Source organism: Choloepus didactylus, chromosome 17, assembly GCF_015220235.1.
Source record: "Choloepus didactylus isolate mChoDid1 chromosome 17, mChoDid1.pri, whole genome shotgun sequence".
NCBI lineage: Eukaryota > Metazoa > Chordata > Mammalia > Pilosa > Megalonychidae > Choloepus > Choloepus didactylus.
This window is the reverse complement of record NC_051323.1, coordinates 5,058,863-5,082,710: the sequence shown is the minus strand read 5'-3', so window position 1 is coordinate 5,082,710 and position 23,848 is coordinate 5,058,863. Positions and strand designations below refer to the sequence as shown.

The window sequence follows — 23,848 nt, the reverse complement described above, 5'->3', positions numbered from 1 at the left end:
GGCACCCCGCGAAGCCCGGAGCACATCTCCTCAAGCGCGGGAACCCACGTCTTCTTGGCGACAGGGTCCGCGCTCCTTCGCGTCGGCTCCGGGGGCGTCAGGTCTGGCCCAGGCCGTGAGGACCTCCGGCCGCCTTTCCCGGCGGTTAGCCAGCCTCACGCCGGCCCGGCTTTCCGCCTGGGCGGCTGGCCAGTCTGCCAGGACTTCTGGGGAACGGTGCTCCTTCCCTTTGGGAGCGACGGGGCCAGTAATAAGGTGTGTTCAGGGAGAAGTCCTCCGAAAATGGCTTTTCTTACTCCTCTTGCTCCCCCCTAGGCTTCTCAGAAACGGCTAAACACTCGGGTCGCCGTCCGAGGCACCCCCTCCAACAGCGAGACCGTTGGTTTGGCCCCTCGGCACGGATTGGCTGGAGTGTGAGCCTCGGCCAGTGATTGGCGGACGCTGGCTCCTGACGCACTCTCCGCGCCCATTCCCGGCTCTGGGGGCGTGGCAAGACACACGGCCACCCCCTGTTGACGGAGGCCGGGGGCGGTCCCCAGAGCGCCCTGTTCGGCTGCTCGGGCCAATCGGGTCCTAGCCCCGCCCCCGCTCGCTCGCTTCCACGCTCCCCACGCAGGGGGCCCACACCTTTGGAGCGGCGGCGCGCCGGGCCCCTCAGCGTCCGTCCGCTACCCCTGTGAAGGTTCGGTTGGTTTGGCCCGCGCTGCCTCCTCCCGGCGGCTGCGCCCCTCGGCCCGGCCGCGCTTGGTGCCTCCCGGGAGAACCAGGTCACCCGGCGCTCCCGGGAAAACAAAAACAATCGGCGGCGCCGCCGGGACAGCAGAGCGCGGCGAGCGGTACCGGGGACGCGGGGGGCCGGGTGCCATGGCGCGGGCGGGCATAGGCCGCTTGGGGGTCCTCCGGCGCCGAGGCTAGCGCGTCTGCTACCCCCGCCGCCACAGCTGTAGCCGCCTCCGCCGCGCGCCTGGGGGACGAGGAGCGGGACGCGGCCTCGGCCGGGCCCGGGACGCCCGGCGCCGCCGCCGGCATGGACCAGTGCGTGACGGTGGAGCGCGAGCTGGAGAAGGTGCTGCACAAGTTCTCGGGCTACGGGCAGCTGTGCGAACGCGGCCTGGAGGAGCTCATCGACTACGCCGGCGGCCTCCGGCGCGAGATCCTGCAGAGCCACGGTAGGGCGGCCCGGGCCCTCGCCCACCCGTGCCCGCCGGGCCTCCCCCACTGCCCCGACCTCGCGGCGGGGCCGGGCGCAATGTGCAAGGGGGCGCCCCTCGCCCCCCGACCAGCCCCGGGACGCCGGCGGCGGGCCGGCAGCGCGCGGAGCGGGAGCAGGTGGCCTTCGCCTCCGCGTCCTGAGCGCCGAAAGTCGCGTGGGGCCATCCCCGTAGCCCCAGGAGCCGACTGCCGGGGGGCAGCCCTGACTCGATTCCCGGGGAGCCCGCGGAATCCAACTATTCCGCTCCCCCAGAGGATCCCGTAAGGAGACCGAGTGGGACGCTAGTTGTTTAGTGCCTCTCCTCATCGGGTCAGGTTTTTACTTGGTTCCTTCCAAAAAACAGGTTTCCTATGGAAGGTGTTTTACCTACATTATTATTTCATCACTGCCCCGGGCCCTGGGGACGGATTTCCTTGCCAAAGTTAATTTGTGAAAGCTAGTTGGGAAAGGTTTTGTTTTGCCTTTTTTAGAAAACATATAACATGAAAGGGCTGGTGTCCATAGCTTTAAGTAGTTACAGAGATGATGATTGCTTCTGGTCATGAAGGAAAGGCCTTTTTAATTAATGGGTTTGTTTAAGAGGTTGGGGGTGCTTTCTCAACTTGTGGGCCGAACGGAAGCTTATGTAAAGGGAGGTTTGGTAGCTGGGAGAAATGCTGACACTTGGGGCAGTTGACATGAGAGCAGCGGGACTAGCCAAGCTTCTCTCCCCTAATCCCCCCACCTCCCCTTCCCGCGCTGTCTAAGTGCTAGTCCTTGGTTGGGAAGCCTTATGATAACAACTTGTCCTGGACATACTTTTTTTTTTTTTTTTTTTTTTTTTGAAGTTTTATTCAATCCATCTGGACATACTTTTGAACGCCAGGGAAGGAAGAAAACTTGCAGCCATTGTGGGGGTGGTATTAGAAAGGAAGAGAGTTGAAATATTAATACGGGAAACCCAGCAGACCTCCGAGGCTGCCAGGGAAGGGCAGTTTGATTGACTTGGAGGGTGATGATATAATTGGTGGAAATGGGGAAGTGGAGGTGGAGTGGGTGGGAATCCTGGTAAGGCTCTTTGTGAGTGGTTTTGGATGTGTGAGTCAGAGTTGAATGGCTTAATGAAGATAAGAGTCAAGGGTTAAATGTTTACCAGCAGCTGGAGATGCATAGGTGGAGTTTGGGAGAAAAGTAAGATCTTAGACTGTCTTCTCTTGCCATTTCTATGGAAGAAAGCAGAGATCACTCGGGATGTAGGGAGAAAGATTGTGGGGTTGAACCATAACCTTGAACTCCCTTTGGAGAGTGTAGGACAAATGAGGAGCTTAGCAGCAACTGAAAAGGACAGGCAAGGACTTAGAAAAAGAAAAGTTGGTCAGCAGCTCTTTGGCTGTTGAAAGTCAGTGACTCTGTGCTTGCAGTTTCATGGAGTTAAGACAAGCCAGATAGCTGGGAGTTAAAAGGAAAAATATGATACTAACTAAGAGTAAAGAGACCCAAGGCTGCTCAAACACAGCCTGTGGGAAGGAGGTGTCTCTCCCCCCATCCCCAGTATGGAGTAGGAGATGAAATCTTTGCCTTGTTAAAGGATCAACAGAAGGCACTGATGGAGGAAGAGAGTGAAGGGCTTAGACTTGGAGAGATGGAGGGAACATTTCCATGTTAGGTTCAGGGTCAGAGATCTAAAGGTTGGATGGGCAGGTTTGAGAGAGAGAAGATGAACCTTTCTTTCGTAAGACAGAGGGCATATTTATTGAAGGGGGTGTGATTGTGAGCTTTGTTTTAGGGAATTTGGGGGCAATCCCAATGGAAAAAAGTAATTGTAAGAAATTGCCAAAGCAGGGTTTGTTTTAGATTTCTTTACCTTGGTATCAGGGAACTTTTCTATGAAATATGGTCCCTGCAGTATTAGCCACGCTTTATGCCCTGGTGTTAAACCAATCTGACTTGGTGTGGGTTCCCTTATTTTTAACGCTCTTGTCTACCAAATTGCCAGTCTTATGTTAGTGTGCCTCTGATTTCCTTTAATTCTTTAATAATAGGATTAAGTGACTAGAGGCAGTTGTAAAACAGGAAGTAAAAATAAATACCCGAAGTGCCAGGTTGAGATTCCAAAGAAAATCCTTTTTCTTTCTTTTGATGTTTTTTTATGTGTGAAGACAAACGTCAAATTTTGGTAGCTAGTTTATGGTTTTTTCAAGGCAGATGATTTCTGAATTAAAGTTCTCTGCAGATGATATGGTAGATATTACATTGAATCTTTCTTTTTAACTTTTCATTTTGAAGTACTTTTGGTACAGTTACAATATTATGTTGAAACTTAAATATACCTTTCTCAAAAATATATCTATTGAAAACTGAGTTTAAAGCTCCATTTTCAAGTTTAAAGGAGAATGTTGAGGCCTTCCGAGTGTACCTGCCTTGCGCAAATGATCTGATTGGCGTCTGTGAACCGAGAGAGGGGTTCCAATTTGGGACACTTGGTCATGGCTTTGGATCTCTGGATCTCATTCTCTGGTTTTATGTGTGGTAATATGTTTGCAAGAATGTGATATGAATAAAGTAGAATCTTGGGGAAGGGCCTCCAAAGTCCTTAACATACACATCATCACATCATACCCCAAGGTGCGAGATGGCCTTTTTCAGAAGAGCTCTTTAGCAAGAGTCCAAGAGATCAGTTTCTGAGGATGAATCACAATTTCTTAAATTCAAATTTCTTTTTAAAATTGTGAGCAGACAACTGTGCTAAATAAGTGCAGCTAAGGATAATTTGTGGTAGAAACTGATAAGACATAAATGGAGTTCAGTTAGTGAGCTCACTGATAGCCCTCTTCCACTCTCACCACTTTTTCCAGATGGTAAGCAGTGCCCCAAAGGGACCTGCCCAGCAGTAGGCGTGAAAGTAGACCTGCACTGAGTCCCAAAATCTTTTGGCTGCTCCAAATCTCCTCTCTGGAGCCTGGAATTCTTTCATATAATATGTCTCTAATTAACCTTCCTAGGTCCACCCTTCTTCCTAGAGATTGGCTGGCTGTAAAGACTTTTCTTGATGCCCTTTAGACTGCCTTGGAGACCTTAGAGTTGTAGCTGGGAGAATTGAGGGGAGGGGAGAGGGGTGACCCAGAGCCTGCAGAGCCAGGTGTCCAAAGGAATGGAGTTAAACTCTTCCTGGCAAATGGGAGGTCTTTGCTGAGGTGTTGGTCTGGGAAGAAAGGAGTATCAGTTTTTAAACCTAATTTGCCAGAAGGTCAAGAGTTGAGCCCGTCTTTAATTCTTTTGATTGAACCTTTGGTTCCTGGTGAGCACTCCTATCATTTAGTTGGGCCAGCCTTTCAAGGAGAGTTTCCTGTAAACTTGAGGTTTGGTCTAGTTTAAGATTCAGTATGGTTGATGCTGTTTGGTGTTTGTTCCTGGTGTGCTCTTGATTTCATTTGGATAATACACTGACGCTTCTCCAGCTTCACTCAGAGGAATGCCACTCTTATTTTTCAGATGGACTCACCATGTTACTTACCCTCATTCTAGGCATTGATACTTGTGACATCTAGATTTAGTATGTGAGATATAATAAAAATAAAATTCATAACTATTAAAATAATTCATGTACTACCTAAAATCATCATTTACACCAATGGTATGCGAACCACATTTTGGATAACAGAAAAATAGTATGGATAAATTTTGGTGATTTGACTTGTGATTACTTATATCCTGAAAAAAAATTTTTTCCTGCTGACACATGTATTTGTGCTTTCATTTCCCATTAGCATTTCTGTGGTGGAGGGGGGAACAGAAAGAATGTATAAATTGTGTATTGCAATATTCTGAATTCATGTTTGGTGAAAGAAGATTAGGCTGAAACAATTGTAAAGGTTTTAGCGTGTGTTTAAAATGCACTTAGAAGATACACAGTCTTTGTAAAAGCACAGGGTTTGCAGCAGTGCTTTTTGGTTATCTTTGGACTGTTATAAGAGAGTTCTAATGCAGCTTCTGAAAGTGACTCTAGAAAATTTTATTTCTTTATTTTGAGTAGATAATACATTCGCTTGATATAAATTCAAACAATAAAACAGGATATCCAGTGAAAAGCCTCCCTCCTACTCTTGTTTCCTGGCTGCCTAATTGTCCACCTCACAAACAAAGATGCTAGTTTCCAGAAAAAATTTTTTTTAAGGATTCAGGGAAATAATAACTTGGTCACTATTCAGTTTTGCTTTAAGGCATTCCAGGTGTAGCACCACTTACTCTGATTGAGGCTTAGTATCTCAGTTTGCAGGTTGGTAAAGACAGCTTCTATTTGTGGCAGTTATCAACACATATATTAGCATCCAAAATTCCGCGTGTGTGTGCGCATTTGTTTGTGTAGTTTGACTCTTAGTAGTAAAACTCATTTAAATCATGGCTTCTGCTTTTATTTACCTCTTTGCAGAACCGTTTCCTTTTTTAAAAAAGTTTGAGGGTGACAAATGAGAGGGTAAAAAGGCAATTAAGCGTGTAAGAAAAAACAAATTATGGGTCACATTCTTAACTCATTTCTGTGGTAAGGTATTGTATCAGGACAAGAAACCAGAGGTCCAAGGTCATGTGTTATGTGTAACTCTCCTTTCTAGAATTTGGGTTATGTATATTATACATATGTATTGAGAAGTATATTTATTTATAGATATATAAGTATTTTGTGCTTTTCAGAGCCTACCAGTGTTTAGTGCATGGTATTGAAGGAATGTAAAAGGATGTGGACATGGAATAAGTGGTTTGTTCACTTATTCAGCCTTATTCTTTGGTGTATTTGGAGTAGACCATATAGCTTGGTCTCCTCCCATTTGTTAACCCAACTTCTTGCTGAACGCTAACAAGATGCCCTTTAGAAAATAACTTTATGTTATTAAATTAAATAAAATTTGATATCTGTTTTTAACATCTAATCTGCAAAGTAGCATATAAGTAGGTCAGAAATAAAATTTGAGTGAATGACAGTAGCCGTTGTTTAAAGATTATAAGAGGAGACTATGCCAAGCTGTGTGGGCTTTTTCAGATGGTGTGAATAATAGGTCCATATTGGTGTTTCAAGTTGGGTTTAGAAGCAGATTTAACTTTGGCAGCCACTCCTTTCCTGGCTCACTTAGGAGATAATTCTTTGTTATTTGGTATATTTATTTAGACTGGTGTATTTACTGCTCAAGAGTCTTTTGGTTGCAGGTGACAGAAGAGGTTTAATTAAAATGGAATTGGTTGACACACAACTGAATACGCTGAGGGTCAGGTCAGGCAGGTTCCAGGGGCAGAGGGATGTCATCAGGACTGGTTTTGTTCTCTTCCTCTCTCAGCTGTGTTTTCCATGGTTGGCTTTAATCTCAGGAGATTTCTCCATGTGGAGGTGAGGATGGCCAGTGGAGCTCACATCATCCTTAACCACCAGTGATCTCCAAAACAGGAACATGCCTTTTTTTCTGCCTTTCCAACCACATTCCCAGGGATAATCCTTGTTACCCTGGTTTGCGTCATATGCCTCTCTGAGTATTGATTTGGAGTCAGGGGGAGTCACGGGCATAATGTTCTGGCCACCCTGAGCTGTGCTCACCTTACATTAGGAGATAATGTGGCCATATGATCCACAGTCCATCAAGTAGATGAGAGGTATTTCTAGAAGAAGTTTGTCTACTTTTGAACCAGACAAAAGTAATAGATGTCTACTACAGTTGATTGGCTACAAGATACATCAAATAACAGTGTTCTCTGAGATGTTTTCTCGACTGCCTGAGCCTTTTCCAGTTTTTATCTTGCCCAACTATAATGTTCAAATAATTCAAATGAGTTGTCAGTACTACTTAATCTATAGACTGGAGAATACAGTTTGATTCACGTTACCTCTGAGAACTTGTTTGAAATTGTTTTAATGTGTGGCATAATAAAATCATTTTCCTCACATTATTTTACCTCTCAAGTAGAAACGCTGGGTAATAACATCAGTGAGGTGGAAACTGCTAACATTTCTGTGACACTCTCATACTGGAGCTAATGGAGAAATTTCCATTGTTTTCATATCTTAATCTCTTAGTTGTTAGAGTAGTGAGAATGGTGTTTTAGCAAACTGCTCACTTGGGATATATATTAAAGCTGATTTATTTGTATTTTGAGTCCTGCTTTCTCATCTGTAAAGGATCTGAAGTCTTTAAAATTGACCCCAAAATGTAGTGTAGGGGAGAATTCTGGAGGGCCCTGACCTTGAGCTATTAACTTATAGCTCCATGATACTTCTAGAAGTTGATAGATACGGGAGAGATGATGCCCTCTAATCTAGCCCTTCCTTTAGATAGATTAGGTGTTAGCCCAACAGTTCAAGGAACAGGGAGATTCTGTCTTCAGAAGGACTTGAGACTTTTTGAAATATGCCTTCACCATCTTTGGGTTTGGGGAACAGAATGGTTGTTGGGGAACATTGTTTGGGAAGCCCATATGGTTTATATTGCCAAGTCTGATGTAGACATTCGGTACTCAGTAAATGTTAATTGAATATAAAAATCACAGCTCTCCCCGTTTTCCTCCACCTCCCATTTGTCTTTGGTTTCATTTGGTTTATTTTAAGCTACTAAAACTTGTAAGAGTGGTTAATGTAGATGTTCTCCCCCTCACAGCATTCTTAGTAATGCCATATATATATATATATATATATATATATATATATATATATATTTTTTTTTTTTTTTTTTTTTTGGCTGTTTTGATTTTAAAATTTTTAAAAGGCACTAATTTAGAATGACTTCTGGGGTTTAACTCTAAGGAGGTCTTAGTTTTCATTTAGGTATAGTTAGGATTATGTTACCTAAATTGATTTCTTTTGATTTATCTGCCTCAGAACTTGAGTGCCATTTTGCTTTCCACTTCATTTAAGATCTCTGCCTATTTTATGAAAGTGGAGTTAACTTTTAATAACTCAGAAAAGCCCAAATGCAGCATACATAATATTTATAAACTTGGATATTTAAATTGTTCCTTCCTTCAGGATTTTCATGAATATGTTAAGTCAGGTTTTAGTGATTTCCAAGGAATCCTACTGTTTATTTCTACCAAAATACTCTACTTCTAGGTGTTGAAGTTTTCAGACTCTTGGAAAATCTGAATGACAATCATCATTATAGGAATACCCCTCTGTGCTGGGTTTCACCACTTTTTCTAGCATGCTCTCATTTATAGTGGGGCCTCATCTAACATCTTTGGCTTTTGAGCAGAATGTAGTTCATTGTGTAATTGACACCTCAAAACTATCTTTTGTAGACCAAATTAGAGTTTTGGATTATCTGCTAATGAGCAGACATTTCAAGCTACAGCCTGATGGTACTGTGTACCAGCCAGCTGTTTAGTTTTCGCAGCACTATCTTTCTTCCACATTGTGTGTTAGTGCAATTGAGTTCTTTTTTTTTCTTCCCTGACATCATAAAAATGAGTAGCGAAATGAAAATTGAAACTGCAAATACTGAGTAGAGATGAGAAACATAGTTTTCAATCTTAATATCTTTTTATTGATTATATTAGTAGGCCAAATGGTGAGTGAATCTTGCCATTATAGTTGGACACATGGTTGTCTTGAGCATGATCAGTAATCAATAAGTGACGGTTAATGAAGAAGAAGAATAGAATAAAAATGGGTACAAAATGTTAAAACTGTATTGAAGGTTGTTTATAAAAATCAAGATGTAATTATAAAGGGAAGCCCGGCCCTGATCAAGGTGATGGAGTGAAAAGCTTCAGGGCTCTGTCCTCCCACAGAAGCTTCGAAGAACCAGCAAAAACTGGTAGAAGCATCTTTCTCAAAGCTTCAGAAAAGAGTTAAAGGATTGAAGTGACAGAGTAGCCCTGAATTAAGAAAAAGGCTACTTAAAAGTGATAGGACCATGTGCCCTGGCTGATCCCTCTCCCGAGCCCCTCACCAGCTTGGTGTCCAGCCCACATTCCCATTGAAGGTCCCTGGTCCCACTTCCAGAAGGAGAGGAGTAATCCTTGTGCACATACTGGGAGCGTGTATGTCCGGCCCAGTCCATGTGGTAGCAACCAGAGGAACTGAATCAGAATGTTTGCCATAAACCTATCATCCCGGAACTTGCCTTGAATGTGGAGCTCTCCTACAGAATGTTGTGGGAGAGCATTCAAGTCGTGGCTGCCTGGGTCAAGGGATTTTTGGCTGTAGGATATACAGTTCAGTGCCTGAGACTGTGAGGAAAATGTTTTCTAAGGAAGAAGGGACATTTGTATCTGTGTAAATGACAGAATTCCTAGAGTCACACATGCATGCCCCAGAAAAGACATATGTGCAGAAAGCACTGGGGAAGCCCTTCTGCTTTGACCTGGAGATAGTCTCTAAACTCATTGTGTGAATAATCTCTGAGCATTGCACAGGTCAGTCTGCAAAAACTGGGAAAGGTGCTTTCTTTCTTCTCATCCCCCACTCCCCACCCTACCCCACCCCACCCCTACACTAGCTGCTGGCATTCAAGGAAAGTTCTATCATAGCAGTAGCTGGTTACAAACTTAGGATTACAAAACATTCAAAGAAACAAGAAATGATGGTCCAGGCAAAGGGAAAGATTTAAAACATTAGAAACCATCAATGAGGAGGACCAGATCTGTAAAATGCCAGAGAAAGATTTGAACAAAATGGTTCTAACTGTGCTCACAGAGCTAAAGGAAATGAGAAAACAATAGATAAATACAAAGAGAATATCAATAGAGAGGAGAAAATTCTGAAAAGGAACCAGACAGGGCTGGAGACCACAGTAACAGAAATTAAAAATTCCCTAGAGGGGTTCAGTGGCAGATTGGAGCTGGCAGAAGAATCCGTGAACTTGAAGATAAGACAATTGGAATAATCGGGTATGAGGAGCAGAATGAAGAAAAGGGAGCCAGACCTGAGGACCATGTGGAACACCATAAAGAGAACGAATGTATGCATTGTGGGAGTCCTGGAAGGAGAAGAGAGAAAGGGACAGAGAGAATTTCCAAAGAAATAATGGCTAAAAACTTCCCCAGTTTAACAAAAGATGTGAATATACACATCCAGGATGCCCAGTGAATTCCAAACAGGATAAAAACAAAGAGATCCACACTATTACATATAATAGTTGAACTGTTGAATGCCAAAGATGGGGAATTCTGGAAGGTACAAGAAAGAAGCAATGTGTCACATACGAAGGAGTCTTAATAAGATTAAATGCTAATTTCTCGTTGGGAACCACAGAGGCAAGAAGGCAGTGGGATGACATATTTAAGTCCTGAAAACAAAAAAAATTGCCAACCAGGAATTCTATACCTGGCAAAACTGCCTCTCAAAAATGAGGGGGAGATTAAGACATTTCCAGGTAAACAAAAGGTGAGGGAATTTATCACCACTAGACCAGTTTTACAAGAGATGCTAAAGAGTTCCACAGATTGAAAGGAAAGGACAATAGATAATAGAAGCTACATGAAAAAATAAAGGTCTCTGATAAGGGCAACAAAATGGGTAAATATAAATACTGGTACTATTGTAGTTTTGGTTTGCAACTCTACTTTCTAAATGATATGAAAGGCAAATGCATAAAATATAATGATAAATCAGTGGTTTGGGACTCACTGTAATTTATGATGAGAACTCCACAGAGGTGTAGGAACAGAGTGGTATAGGAACATTATGTGCTATTGAAATTAAGTTGGTGTCAAAGCAAACAAGATTGTTATAGATGTGGGATATTAAATTCAAGCCCCATGGTAACTACAAAGAAAAGGTCAGAGAATATGCAGGCTCATAGGGACATAAATTAGAGTACAGGTTGCCAGGTGCAGAGGGAATGGGGAGTTAATGTATAATGGGTGCAGAGTTTCTGTTTGGGGAGAGGGAAAGTTTTAGTAATGAAAGGTGGTGAGGGTACTGCAACAGCGTGAATGTGATTAATCCCACTGAATGGTATGCTTGGGAGTGGCTGAGATGGAAAGGTGCATTGTATATATGTTCCCACAATTTAAAAAGAAAGAAAGGTATAATTAGGGATTTTATAATTTTTAGCCTTTTGGGGACCAGTCACCCCTTTTAATATGTAGGTTTGTTCTATCTTCCCACATTCTGTCTTAGGATACATTTTTATTGGAACACATTACCTATTAAAATTGGGATGTATTTTATTATGTATCTGACCTTCCAAGTCTTAAAGTGTTCAAGGTATTTTGGGGGGAGGGTGTGGGGAGGGATATAGTCGTTTTAGGAAGAGAGAAGGAACTTCTAACTAGAGAGGCTCTATTTTGTCATTGTGTTTTATTTGAAAATTGGTGTGTTTGTTGACTGATTTATTTGGTATTTGGGAAATTTATGCTGCAGTGCTATTGCGCAGTAGACATTTATCCTGGAAGAGGGGATCTGTGAGTGGTTGACCAGGAAACTGGTGGCAGTATCAGAGGATGGTGGTTCAGAGAATGATGGTAGTGCCTGGCTTGAAATTGAGAGTACGTAATATATAAATTATTATTTTTATATTTATTCAGTCAGTAAGTAGTTACTGAATACATAGTATGTGCCAGGCACTGGGCTAAGCCCTGGGGAGTAGATAACAATGTTTCCTATCTCCATGTAATTTTCATGGGGGTGATAGACAAGAATTTTCAGTGATGTGTGGAACCTTGATAGGGAAGTATAGGATGCTATGGGAATAAACATTTTGTAATTTATTATTTCTCTGAAACTAGTTGTCATATGTCCTGAAATGGCTAGGCAGTAAAATCCAAGGACAGCTTAAAGTCTTAGCTAGGCTTTACCGAAACTGTTCAGGAGTTAACTCAAATATGTTTAATTTAGTTCAGTGATTTTGGAGGAGACCATGACTATTCCAATTTCTGAGTGTGTCTGGCTTTAAAATCTGTTCATAAAATAAAAGGTGCTATTCTGTTGTATTGAAGGAAAATTATCTTTAACTTAAACTAGCTCTGTGTGTTGGTTCTTTGCTTGGATTTAAAATCTTACTGACATTCAAATTATTTTACCTGTTGAATCAAGTCATAATAACAGTGACCTTGAAAAGTACATGTGACAGCACTGCCTCATCACCTCTTTCTTGCTTCCATATGGGGCCTGGGGTCTGGGAGATTTATCGCATTGAAAGACACAGTTGGCTTGAGACTTCATCCTGTATTAAAAGTGACCGCCACAGTGGCCAGCCTGGGATTCCAGCATTCGCCTTCTGATCCTGCTTTGTTATGGTGGAGTTGCCTGTCACCAAAGTTCCCCAGTTCCCTAGCTTTACTTCTAGGAACTAAATCCAGTTTGGATTTCTTTCACAGAAAGGTTCTCCTGGGAGCAGGTTGTGTTTTCAGACAGAGGGATCAAAAGGACATTGGAACTCTCCCTTCTAGAACTTTGGTCAAGTCTCAAACAGTCTGGTCATTATAGTGATTTTCAAACCTGTTCTGTTTTGTTTTTTCACCTTTCTTTGGCGGCTTTCCACTGAATCCATTTGAAAATGCATTAGTGGAATCTTTCTCACTGAACAGGGTTTTCCCAGGGTTCTCTTTTGGATTATTCCATTATACATTTTTTGAGCTTCTGAATACCCTATAGAAATTATTTTTCCTTGGGGTATACTGAGAACTCTCAATGTTAATTAACTTCTAGTATCTATAATTTACAAAACTGAGAACTAAGAAGTAGAGGAACTTAAAATTGGTAAAGGAAGAAGAGGAGGTAACAGCAGCATCAAACTCCAGGTATCTAAGTTGCTAAGATTTGAAAATATCTATGGGTTTCCAGGTTGGAGCCTGGCATTTCAGTTGGTAAATTACAAATGACCTCTTTCCTGTTGCTTGGCTTCTGCTCTTGTGTTCTTTAACCTTCTGTCTACCTTGTTATCTCCTGCTTGTAGAAACAAATTTGTGTGGATGAATAAGAGTTATGCCTTTCTTTTAACTTTTTTTTTTTTTTTTTGGAGATATAATTCACCCCTTTAAACTGTACAGTTCAGTGGTTTTAGTCTATTCGGAGTTGTGCAGTGATCACCATTATCTAATTCTGGAACATTTTCATCATCATCCCCAGTCATTAGCAGTCACTCTCCCTTCTCTCCTCCTTGCCCCAGCAACCATGAATCTACTTTCTGTCTATAGATTTGTCTATCCAGAACATTTTGTATAAATAGAATTATACAATATGTGGCCTTTTGTGTTTGCTTATTTCACTTAGCTCAGTGTTTGCAAGGTTCATCTGTGTTGTAGCATATAATAGTAGCCGTTCCTTTTTATGGCTGAATTATATCCCCTTGTAGTGATATACCATATTTTGTTTATCCATTTGTCAGTTGGATATGTACGTTGTTTTTGCGCTCTTTTTTTTGACTATTATGAGTAATGCTGCTATGAACATTGATGTACAAGTTTTTATGTGGACATAGGTTTTCAGTTCTTTTGGTTATATATCTAGGAGTGGACCTGTTGTTGGTCATAAGGTAACTCCATGTTTAACTTTTTGAGGAACTGTCAAAAAATTAAAACTGTCAAACTTTCCACAACAGTTCTGCCATTTTACATTCCCACCAGCAATGTAGGAGGGTTTCAGTTTCTTGGATTGGGCTACTCACAATAGAATAAAGACCTAAATATAAGAGCTGGAAACTATAATTTTTACTATAATTTTAGTAGACATAGCCAAAAGATCCACTATTAGGCATTATACCGTGCTCCATGTTCAATACAGGGCAGTCTTAGCCACAGGGACTGTCATCCTGTCACAGATGGCAGAACTGTACAGTTTTGGTTTGCATTTCCTTTCTTCAAAAAGAAAACAAAACGAGACTTTTTATTTTGAAATACGTTAAACTTAGGGAACAGCTGCAAAAATAAACGAAGCCCATGCCAAGAACTCCAACATACCTCCCAACCAAGTATGCAGATCCACTAATTTTTAACATTTTACTACATTTGTCACATTTATCAGTCTATCTACTGTCTAAACATTTGAGAATTTTTATATATCATGCTCCTTGAACACTTAATACTTCCATGTATATTCTCTGCAAACCAGGATATTCACTTAGGTAATCCCCTTAAGTACAGTTTTCAAGATCAAGAAATTTAACATCAATATGACACTTAAGCCTATATTCCAATTTTTTTCATATGTCCCAATAATGTCCTTTGGGGCATTTTCTCCTCCATTATTAGATCCAGTTCAGGATTATGTATTGCTTTTAATTGTCATTGTCCTTTAGTCACTCTCTCTCTTTTTTTAACTTGTGGAAACATATATTATATAACATAAAATTTCCCATCTCAACCACTCCCAAGTGTACTGTTCAGTGAGATTAATCACATTCACAATCTTCTGCTATGCTCACCACCTTCCATTACCAGAACCTTCCTATCACCCCAAACAGAGACCCTGTACATTAACTCCCTTCTCCCCCTTCCCTCTGACTTTCTTTCTAGTTGTTCTTCTCTTGCTTTATTTCCCATCATCTCCAACGTTTATATTAATAGTGCCTGCAAATATGCAAAGCATATAATAAGGCTGAGGGGTATCCAATTTACAATGAGAACCCTGTTTTCCTTGGGGGCTTATGTCTGATTGAGATTGATGATGGCATATACAAATGGAATTGTTAAATGGTAGAATGAGCATATGATTACATGCCAGAGGAGTGGTTGATTTAACAGAATTCATTAGGAATTCGGAAGAGGGGAGTAAGTCTATAGGCAGAGAAATTCATAGAGGAGATGAAGACATTGAGATCAGGTAAGGTTTAGGTATGGAAAGACCAGGAATGGCCAGAACAGAGCTTTGAAACAGATTCTTTTGACACAAAATATGTATGGCAAGCCTTCTAGACAGATTTTGAAAATTTTCCTGATGTGCAACGTCTTCCCTTAGCTAAAATTGTGTGATTAGAAGTCGGAAGCATCTGATGTATACTTTCTGCAATTGTATTTAGAGATAAGGGCAGTTTCTGTTTTGGCCATCCCAGATTGGATTTGGTACCTTATGGGCATTACCTTCTGTTTGCTTATCTTTTTATTTCTCTCAGTGATTGCTGTTGAACCAGACATGGAATCTCTGCACCCTTCTAGGATTTCTTTTCTTGAAACTCTATAGAATTTATTCTTGCCATGGTCACTGAGAACTGACACTTGATAACATCCACATTAATCCTGTGGTCAGTTTTTCATCCACATCCTGCTTGATCTAGCAGCACATTTAACATTTTCTTCACTTTCCCATACTCACACTGTCTTGATTTTCCTCCTTCAGCGTGTTTAGTGCTTTGGTCGTCTTTGCCAGTCTCCTTTTCCAGTTCCCCTGTCTCAGCCGTTTACACTTGGAGTTCCCAGGACTCAGATTTTGTACCCTTGATAATCTCATTTAGTCTCATGGCTTTAAGTATCATGTGTATGCCACTGACTAACAAGTTTATATCTCTACCCTGACCTTGCTCTTGAACTCCAGGTTGCTGTATGCAACAGATTTCTCCATGTATCCAAATTTAACAAGCCCCAAACTGAACTCCATCCCTCTTCACCCCTCATGCCTTTAGTCTTTTTCATCTTAATTGAAGAGAACTCCAACTTTTTAGTTGACTTAGGCCACAAACCTTGAGCCATCAGTGGCTCCTTTTCACTTCCCCTGTATCTCAGGAAATCCTTCAGAATATATCCAGAATCCAACCACTTGTCACTACCTCCACAGCTACCATCCTGGGCTGGGCCACTGTCTTCTCCCATCTGGAGTGCTGCCACAGCCTTCTGACTTATCTCCCTGCTTCTGTCCTTGCACTGCTATCATCAGTCTGAGTGACCACATCAAAACATGACATCAGACCATGTCCCTTCTCTGCCCAAAACCTTGTAGTGGCGCTCCCTTTCACCCTTCTGCCCCACCCCCTGCCCCCAGTAGCATGTATCATCTGTCATATTGTATAATTTACTTATTTTGTGTATTCTTGACCTCCCTCACCAGAAGCTGAGTCCTAGGGCAGGGAATTTTGGTGATTTGTTTCACTGCTGTAGCTGTCACATAGTGAATGCTCAAAAAGTATGTGTTGAATGAATGAACTTCATAGGGCTACTGTACTCTCCTCTGGAGCTCTTTCTGGCATTGTGGTTGTATTTCCTTGGCCCTTTATGCTTATCACCCAATTCTTCCTATATACAGGGTAGCGTAGGGAAGGGTTCCCGGACCAGCAGCGTCAGTGTCACCTGGGAACTTGTTCACATTCCCGGGCCCCATCCCAGACCTCTTAAATCAGAGACTCGGGATGGGGCCTGGCCACTTTGATTTGACTGGGCCTCCAGGTGATGCTGATGTAAATTAAAGTTGAAGAACCATTGCTGTCTAATACCAGGTGGGATTTCAGAAGCCAAGCCTGTTGCTTACAGGCAGGGATAGGTAGAAGATATGTTCGATAACTGACAAACATGATAAATGGATTTGTTCTCTTTCTCCTCCCCTCTTTTTCCTGGTGTGGGGATGAAGTGTGGAGAGAGTAGCACAGGAAAAGAGGTTGACATGAACTGTAGTAGCTTTGAGTTGATTTGTCATGTGTGTCTGGAGTTCCCAAGCCCACCCCTAGGTTCAGTGATTCCCTCGGAGGACTCATGGGCCTCAGCACATAGTGGTATCCATGGCCGAGATTTATAATGGAGAAAGGACGCATAGCAGAATCAACGAAGGGAGCAGGCACAGGGGGCAGAGTCCAGAGGGGACCAGCTCAGGTCTGCAAGACCCCGTCTCCCTGTGGGGTCAGACAGGATGCACTGAATTCTTCCAGCAGTGAATCGTGAGACAAGTGTGAATTGTCTTCTGGCAAAACTCATTAGAAATAGATTGCCCAGGGTTTTATTTACACCCTCAGCCTAGCACATACCAAACTTTCAGCCTCTCAGAAGGAAAGCGGGTGTTCAGCAGAAGAATCTAGGCACAGTGAGCCACTCTTCTTGGTTAGGTGGTGGGAACCCTCCTGAAATGCAGGTTTCCCGACGTCAGCCAGGGCCAGCCCCCCAAGCAGGCATTCCTAAGGATAGCAGCCTCGGCACTTTTCTGCACCTGATGGCATGCAAAGATGTTTGTTTTTTCCTTCTTATATGGAGTGTAAAGCATTTAGACGAAATCATCTTTCTTTAGGACATGGAACAACCAAAATGTTTGGGGAATGAGTTGAGCAGTTTATTTTAACCAACTAAGTGAGTTTAATCACTTTAGGCATATTTTCTGAAAAATGCCTTGGTGGTATTATTCACAGTCTGTGCTGATTTTAGTGATTACAAAAGTGGTTTACTTCATAGTAAAATTTTCTTATTTCCAAAAATGAAAAAAAAATTAAGATGTCTTTGCTAGTATTCTCTTGAAAAACGTCAACTATGAATGTGACCATCTGCTTCAAAGCAGATACTGATTTTTTTTTTTTCTTTACTTTTCTTCCCATCTTCCATGCTCCAGAAGGCCTATTTGAAACTTGCCTTCTTTGGGTTTGCTTTAATGAGTAACCGATCTTTCTTTTTTTATAGGCCAGGATGCTGAATTATCAGGGACACTTTCGCTTGTCTTGACACAGTGCTGTAAAAGAATAAAGGACACTGTTCAGAAATTGGCTTCAGACCACAAGGACATCCACAGCAGTGTTTCTCGGGTTGGAAAAGCCATTGATAAGGTATGCTGGGTGTTCTAGTTTGCTAATGCTGCAGAATGCAAAACACCAGAGATGGATAGGCTTTTATAAAACGGGGGTTTATTTCGCTACACAGTTACAGTCTTAAGGCCACAAAGCGTCCAAGGTAACACCTCAGCAATCGGGTACCTTCACCGGAGGATGGCCAATGGCATCCGGAAAACCTCTGCTAGCTAGGAAGGCAGCTGGCGTCTGCTCCAAAGCTCCGGCCTCAAAACGGCTTTCTCCCAGGACGTTCCTCTCCAGCAAGCTTGCTCCTCTTCAAAACATCACTCCCAGCTGCACTCAGTTTCCTCCCCCCGAGTCAGCTCATTTACATGGCTCCACCGATAAAGGCCCACCCCGAACGGGTGGGGCCACGCCTCCATGGGAACATCTCATCAGAATCATTGCCCACAGCTGGGTGGGGCACATTCCAAGCAAATCTAACCAGCACCAAAATTTCTGCCCCACACAAGACCACAAAGATAATGGCATTTGGGGGACACAGTACATTCAAACCAGCACACTGGGGGAAGTGCTTTGTATTTTTTGGCGTCATCTTTTATCTTATGTCAGTACTTTGATAACATTAGCTTTCCCAAATTATTTTATGCTGTTCCTTTCATCTTTGCTTTTGGTAACTTTGGGCGTGTTTGGTTTTACTGTGCTTTTCTTATTAAAGTTCCCTGCTGCTATTATTTAAAAAACAAAAATAAAAATAAAGAAACCCTCTCCTTTTATAGCCTTGTTGTTCATCCGTTCAGTTTGCTTATAATGAGTAGATCTCCTAAAGTCATGATGAATAAATTTCCGAAGAAATTTTAGCCCACTCCGTGGGAGTTTGTTTACAGAAGTAACTTTTCCTGCTTCCTGAGTTATTCCCTGGCTGTGACTCGGCCTCTGTTGGTGTGGTGATTAGAGCAGCCTGCTTGAATCTGTCCCCCCTGCAGCATCTGAACTCCTGTTGCCTACCTGGGGGCCGCGGGCCCTTTCCTCCATCCTGGCCTTCCGTGTGGGTGAGCAGGCTGCTAGCCAGCAAGGCCGTCACTTCTCTTGGGTGCTTTTTCCCTTGTACCATCTTTTGAATGAACAGTCTTCGACTTCATGATTGACTTATAAGCAGTTATCATTTTTAGCACGGGGCCAGTTTTGCATGTGGAGCTCATCGTTCTGGTGGGGTCTGGGAAAAGTAGCCCAAGGTTACTGTGTGACGCCTCTGACTACTTCAGCCATTGGGGAGATCGTGACTGGTTATGGGTATTTCTGTTCACACCTTGAATACTTCTGTGGGGGTAGGAAGAACTTTTGTTTGGGGACAGCTCTTTGTAGCAAAAGCATCTTCTGACAAGTTCTGGGAGTTGCTTTGTCCGTTTGCACAAAAATGATAGCTGTAGCATAGATAGAAGGTGATAGAATCCGGAATGTGGCTTTTCTAACTCATGGGGAGGCCCGAGTGTTAGAAGTTATCCTATGGAGCAGTAGCATTGAGAGGCTAGACTTCAGGCTGCCTAAATCAGAACTGTATGCTTCTAAGGAGGTATCCTTCACCAGCAGATGGGTGGCAGGACTGTGGGTGACGGGCTCTGAGGATTGGTTGGGTAGTGGTGGCTTACAGAAATTCTAGTGCCCTTTCAGAGAGCTCCCAACACGCCCATAATGGTGAGGGCTTCGACTTAACAAAGGAGGCTAGAGAACTGGTGTTGGTAGCAGCGAGGGTCCAGCTTTGGTTCCAGCTAAGCAGCCACCAGCAAAGGCTGGGAAGGCAGTGAGTATTCTCTGAAATGACTTTGAAGTTGCAAAGGCCTGTTTGGAAACTCCAAGGTGTGTACACAGCCTTGGAGGTGGCTTTGGCCTCAGACCTTTTTAGAGCTATGACTTTGGAAGAGCTATGATATTGGAGTGGTTGTTGGTTGTACAGGCTTAAGGACTACAGGCATGGTAATGGGGCACTTTAGAGACGTTCTTAAGTCACTGTGAGTGAGGAAACCTCAGTTTCTCTCAGGTGATGTAACTACTGGTGGTGCTTTGGAGGCTTCACATCTTGGTGACTATCAGTGGACAAGGTGTCCTGGTGATGTTGATGGTTTAAGGCTCAGACAGAATCCCAGGAGGTTCCTGAGGCTATCTGTTTGACCACTGGGCTGCCTGCAATTAGGGCAGAGGTCAGCATCTAGACAGCAGGACCAGAGGTGCCATGATAGTAAGAAGAGCTGTAGTTTCCAAGGCAGCCAATGGGAGAAGGTATCTGGGAAGAGATCCCAGATTCTCGAGGTAGGTGGAGACAGCCTCGTATGCACATGTCAAGTGTGTGTACCCTGGCCACCAGGATCTGGAGCATTTGGGCATATAATTCACCAGCTTTGCATTCTGCCACCGGGAGGGTGACCGTATGCCCCTGTTCCTACTTTATGTCTCTTGTTCTGCCATAATTATCATAACCCTCTTTTGCTCTCAGAAGTGTCCAGGATTGGTGTTAGCTACTGGAGACTTGTTGAACGTGTCTTCTTCCTGATCCAGCAGGTCTTTGCAAATATTTATAAGGTTGGTCAGGTATTTGGGCCAATCTTGGAGGCAAAGCATTTAGCTGTATGTGGTGCCCAAAATGGAAGTATCTCTTTGAGAATGGGTACAAGGGAACACACTTATGGAAAATTATCTCCTACTTGCTGGCTTGGGGGTGGGGCTGGGAATGTGTTGGAGGTGAATGTTCCTAATGACATATTTTAATTTACTCATTACTTTTTAAAGGACTTTTTTTAAATTTGCTTGGAATTTATAAGGGCTTTGTCGAGTAATTTTCTTTTGTCGTTTCTTTCAAAACATTTTATATGTTCCTGTAAAGTAGTTTAGGTTTTAGAAGACCTGGATTTCCCCCTTCTTCCTGGGATTCTGAATTCTTTTGATCCATCATATGATGCTACCTTTTTTAGTTGATGCTGATAAGTATTTGAATTATAGTCCACAGGGGAAAGCCTGAATCTTTTAGTCCAATTCTCTAAATGTTTTCTAGCATACTCCTTTCCCAAACAAAGGTGTTTTTTTTGTTTTTTTGTTTTTTGTTTTTTGTTTTTTTGGCATCTGCTTGGTCTCAGCTATAGGAGAAGCTGTTTTCCCACCAGAACTACCTAGACATGGTGAATGGGCTTCTTGCAGAGGAATTCTGTGTAGACCATTGTCAGATAAGATGCCACTGACTTGTCAAACCCTCTCCCTCTTTCAGTTTGAACTTGGTAAATTTGTACAGGCCTCTGGGGCAGCCGGTAGTAAACGCCAGATGGGCTTGAAGGAATAGGTGGTGAGCAAACAGGATGAACCCGAAGCCGTTGTGGCACACAGCTTTTAAGTACCACAACAAACAGTCTTGAGTAATAAACTGGAATGCTGTCCAGCAGCCTGTGAGCATTGCATTGTGGACACACGTTCCCACCCTCACTAGACCAGGACAAGCGGAGAAGCCAGTGTCTCCTTTATGACTAGTCTGGGTTTGAGTGAGGAACTTACTCAAGTTTTTTGACATGCTAAATGGTGGCTTTATTTTCCTTTAATCGTTGAATGCTTTTCTTGTTTTTAAAACTGTCTAGTCATTGCTTCTCTGAAAACCTAAGTGGAAAAGAAGTTCATGGTGTTATCCAAGGCACGTCCTGCCTTTTAGTTATTGCAAAAGGGACATTAAAAGTTGTTGGGAGATTCCCTTTAATGTATTGACTGTTTTCAGATGTCCATTACATGATCACTATGTAAAGTAAATAATATCGGCCTTTGGTTTCTCTGACTATATATGTATATATATTTTTAGTAAAAACAATACTTTGGGATGTTTTTATTTCCATCCCCATTTTTAGAAAATCTAGAATTCTGTCTGGGTTATATCATCTTATTCAGTAACTTACTTAGTCTTTTGACTATTTTACTGCTTAGTCTACTACCTAATTAAATAAAGTCAATAAAAATGTTAACTGCTTTAGATTTCCAGGTGTGTGTGTGTGTGTGTTAAAATAGTACTAAGATTTTAAAGAGTGTGAAATAGATACAAGTCAAAAACAGTATGCGTCCTTGAGAAGATTGCAGTGTAGTTTGGTCTATGTAAATGTGCTTTTTATACACATAAAAGAGCTGGAAAAATTCTAAGGAAACATAAAACAAGTTTGTGTGAGATGGACACTGCTTACTATATAAAGTGAAGGGAATTATTTTATTCTTGATTACGATAAGGTTTGTGACGTTGGTATTTTAAATTTGGCTGGGAAGAACGGGTAAGATTTAGAGCAGTGGAGCAGGGAGATATGGTTTCCTCTGGGGGTGGGAAAGGGAGCAGAACAAATGCTCATCATGTATGTGCTTGGCTCATTGGAGACTCTCAGGAACTGGCCTGAGAGATTGGCTGCCCCGTGAGGAACGGGGCGTTTGGTCCAACAGGAGATTGAGGGACAGGAGAGGGAATGACGAAGGCATGGGGGATTTGCTTGACCTTGTTAACTAGGGTGAAATTAGACCAAGGAGAAGTTGGGTAGGAAGATAATAGCTGTCACTTACTCATTGTTGACTGTTCCAGATTCTGGGCTAAGTGCTTTACACACATTTCTATCTCATGATACAGGTACATTATTATTCTCATTTTGTATAGGAGGAAACTAAGAGAGATTAAGTAACACACTTAAGGTGTACAGCTTATAAGTGGTAGATCAAGGTTTTGAAAAAGATCTTGGGAGTCTGTGTTCTTAAATACTGTGCTGTAGTAGGAGATTAGTTAGGTCACTAACTAAACATTACCAGGGTTGGTAATCTTTCAGGGGGGAAGATAAGGGTTTTTAAACATTTTTTTAAACACCTTGTCTGAATGGATCTGCTACTGGGTAGATAACTGCATTGGTGAGGCAAAATACTGACTGTATTAAAGAATGGACTATTGCCAAAACAAGTGAAATACAGAATATTTTTAGATCATTCTGAGTGAGCAGTCTGGATCTGCCTTTTATGCAGGTATGACTGGGAAATAAGAGAAACAGATCCTACTGGAGGGTGAGGTTTTGTGTTTAGCTTTGTGCAGTAGTTTAGATAGAGTAGGTAAAGTCAGATACTAACTCCAAAATTCTATTACATAATGAGTACATTTTGTGTTATGTATTAAAGAAATGTTAGTGTTAAGGAAAAAGGAAATTTAAAAAACTGGAAAATTCACTGTGATTTTTTTTTAGAAAAAGTAGTAAGTCAAAGTTCTGAAATGTAGGTAATTTGATATATATTTTGGGTGGAACTTTTAGAACTAGTAAATAGGAATAGTTGACAGCAATTAAAAAAAAAAAAAAAAAAAAAAACTGATCCAAAGCTGGGAATATATTGCCAAAGAATAAAATACATAAAATAATATGTCAAACTAACCTTTCCTTCCTAGAATTTGCTGGAGAATAGTCTAGGAAATGGCAGGGCATTTAATAAAAATATCTCATACATTTGCGGTCAAGAAGGAGAATCAGGGTGTCCATGTTTTCAGTTCCCTTGTCCATTTTGGCCGCAGTGCTTGGTCTGAGGCTGGGCCTGACCCCCCCCGACCCAAGCAGGTGCATTATAGCCCCCCCACCCCTTGGCCATGGTTGTTTGGTCCAGGTGGGCATCTGAGAGTCCTTCCCTAGGATCTTTCTAATTAGAGCTCCTAAGGAAAGACGGGCTGGGACTATGGGAGCCCTTGAAAGAAGCAGTCCTGGGGTGGGAAACACAACCCCTATCGAGAGAAACGGAAGCAGGAGATGGGGATGGGCGCCACATGTGGCCCAGTTATGCTCAGGCCTACCCCTGGTTACCAGAGCCTTTCCTTCTGTCTACTTGCTGGGGCAAAAAGGAGGGTTTCTGACCATAGAAACCAAGAGTCCTGACTCACGCGAGCAGCTGGATGCTCTCTGGGTCTCTTCACTGCTGCTGGGCTTCATTTCCTGTGGGACAATATTGTCTCTGCCCTTTTCAGCCTGAAGATCATTCTCTACAGAGAAGCTGGGTTGAGTTCTGCTTT

At 42.5% G+C, this 23,848-nt stretch overlaps 1 protein-coding gene across 1 annotated transcript in view; it reads left to right on the top strand.

The window, feature by feature from the left end:
• The first annotated feature begins 637 nt into the window (after positions 1-637).
• Positions 638-23,848, top strand: part of RMND5A (required for meiotic nuclear division 5 homolog A) — a 52,944-nt gene continuing 29,733 nt past the window's right edge. The window contains exons 1-2 of the mRNA XM_037806808.1: positions 638-1,169; positions 17,702-17,844. Coding sequence (XP_037662736.1) covers positions 1,028-1,169; positions 17,702-17,844 — 285 coding nt within the window. The 5' untranslated portion in view covers positions 638-1,027. The remainder of the gene's footprint in view (positions 1,170-17,701; positions 17,845-23,848) is intronic.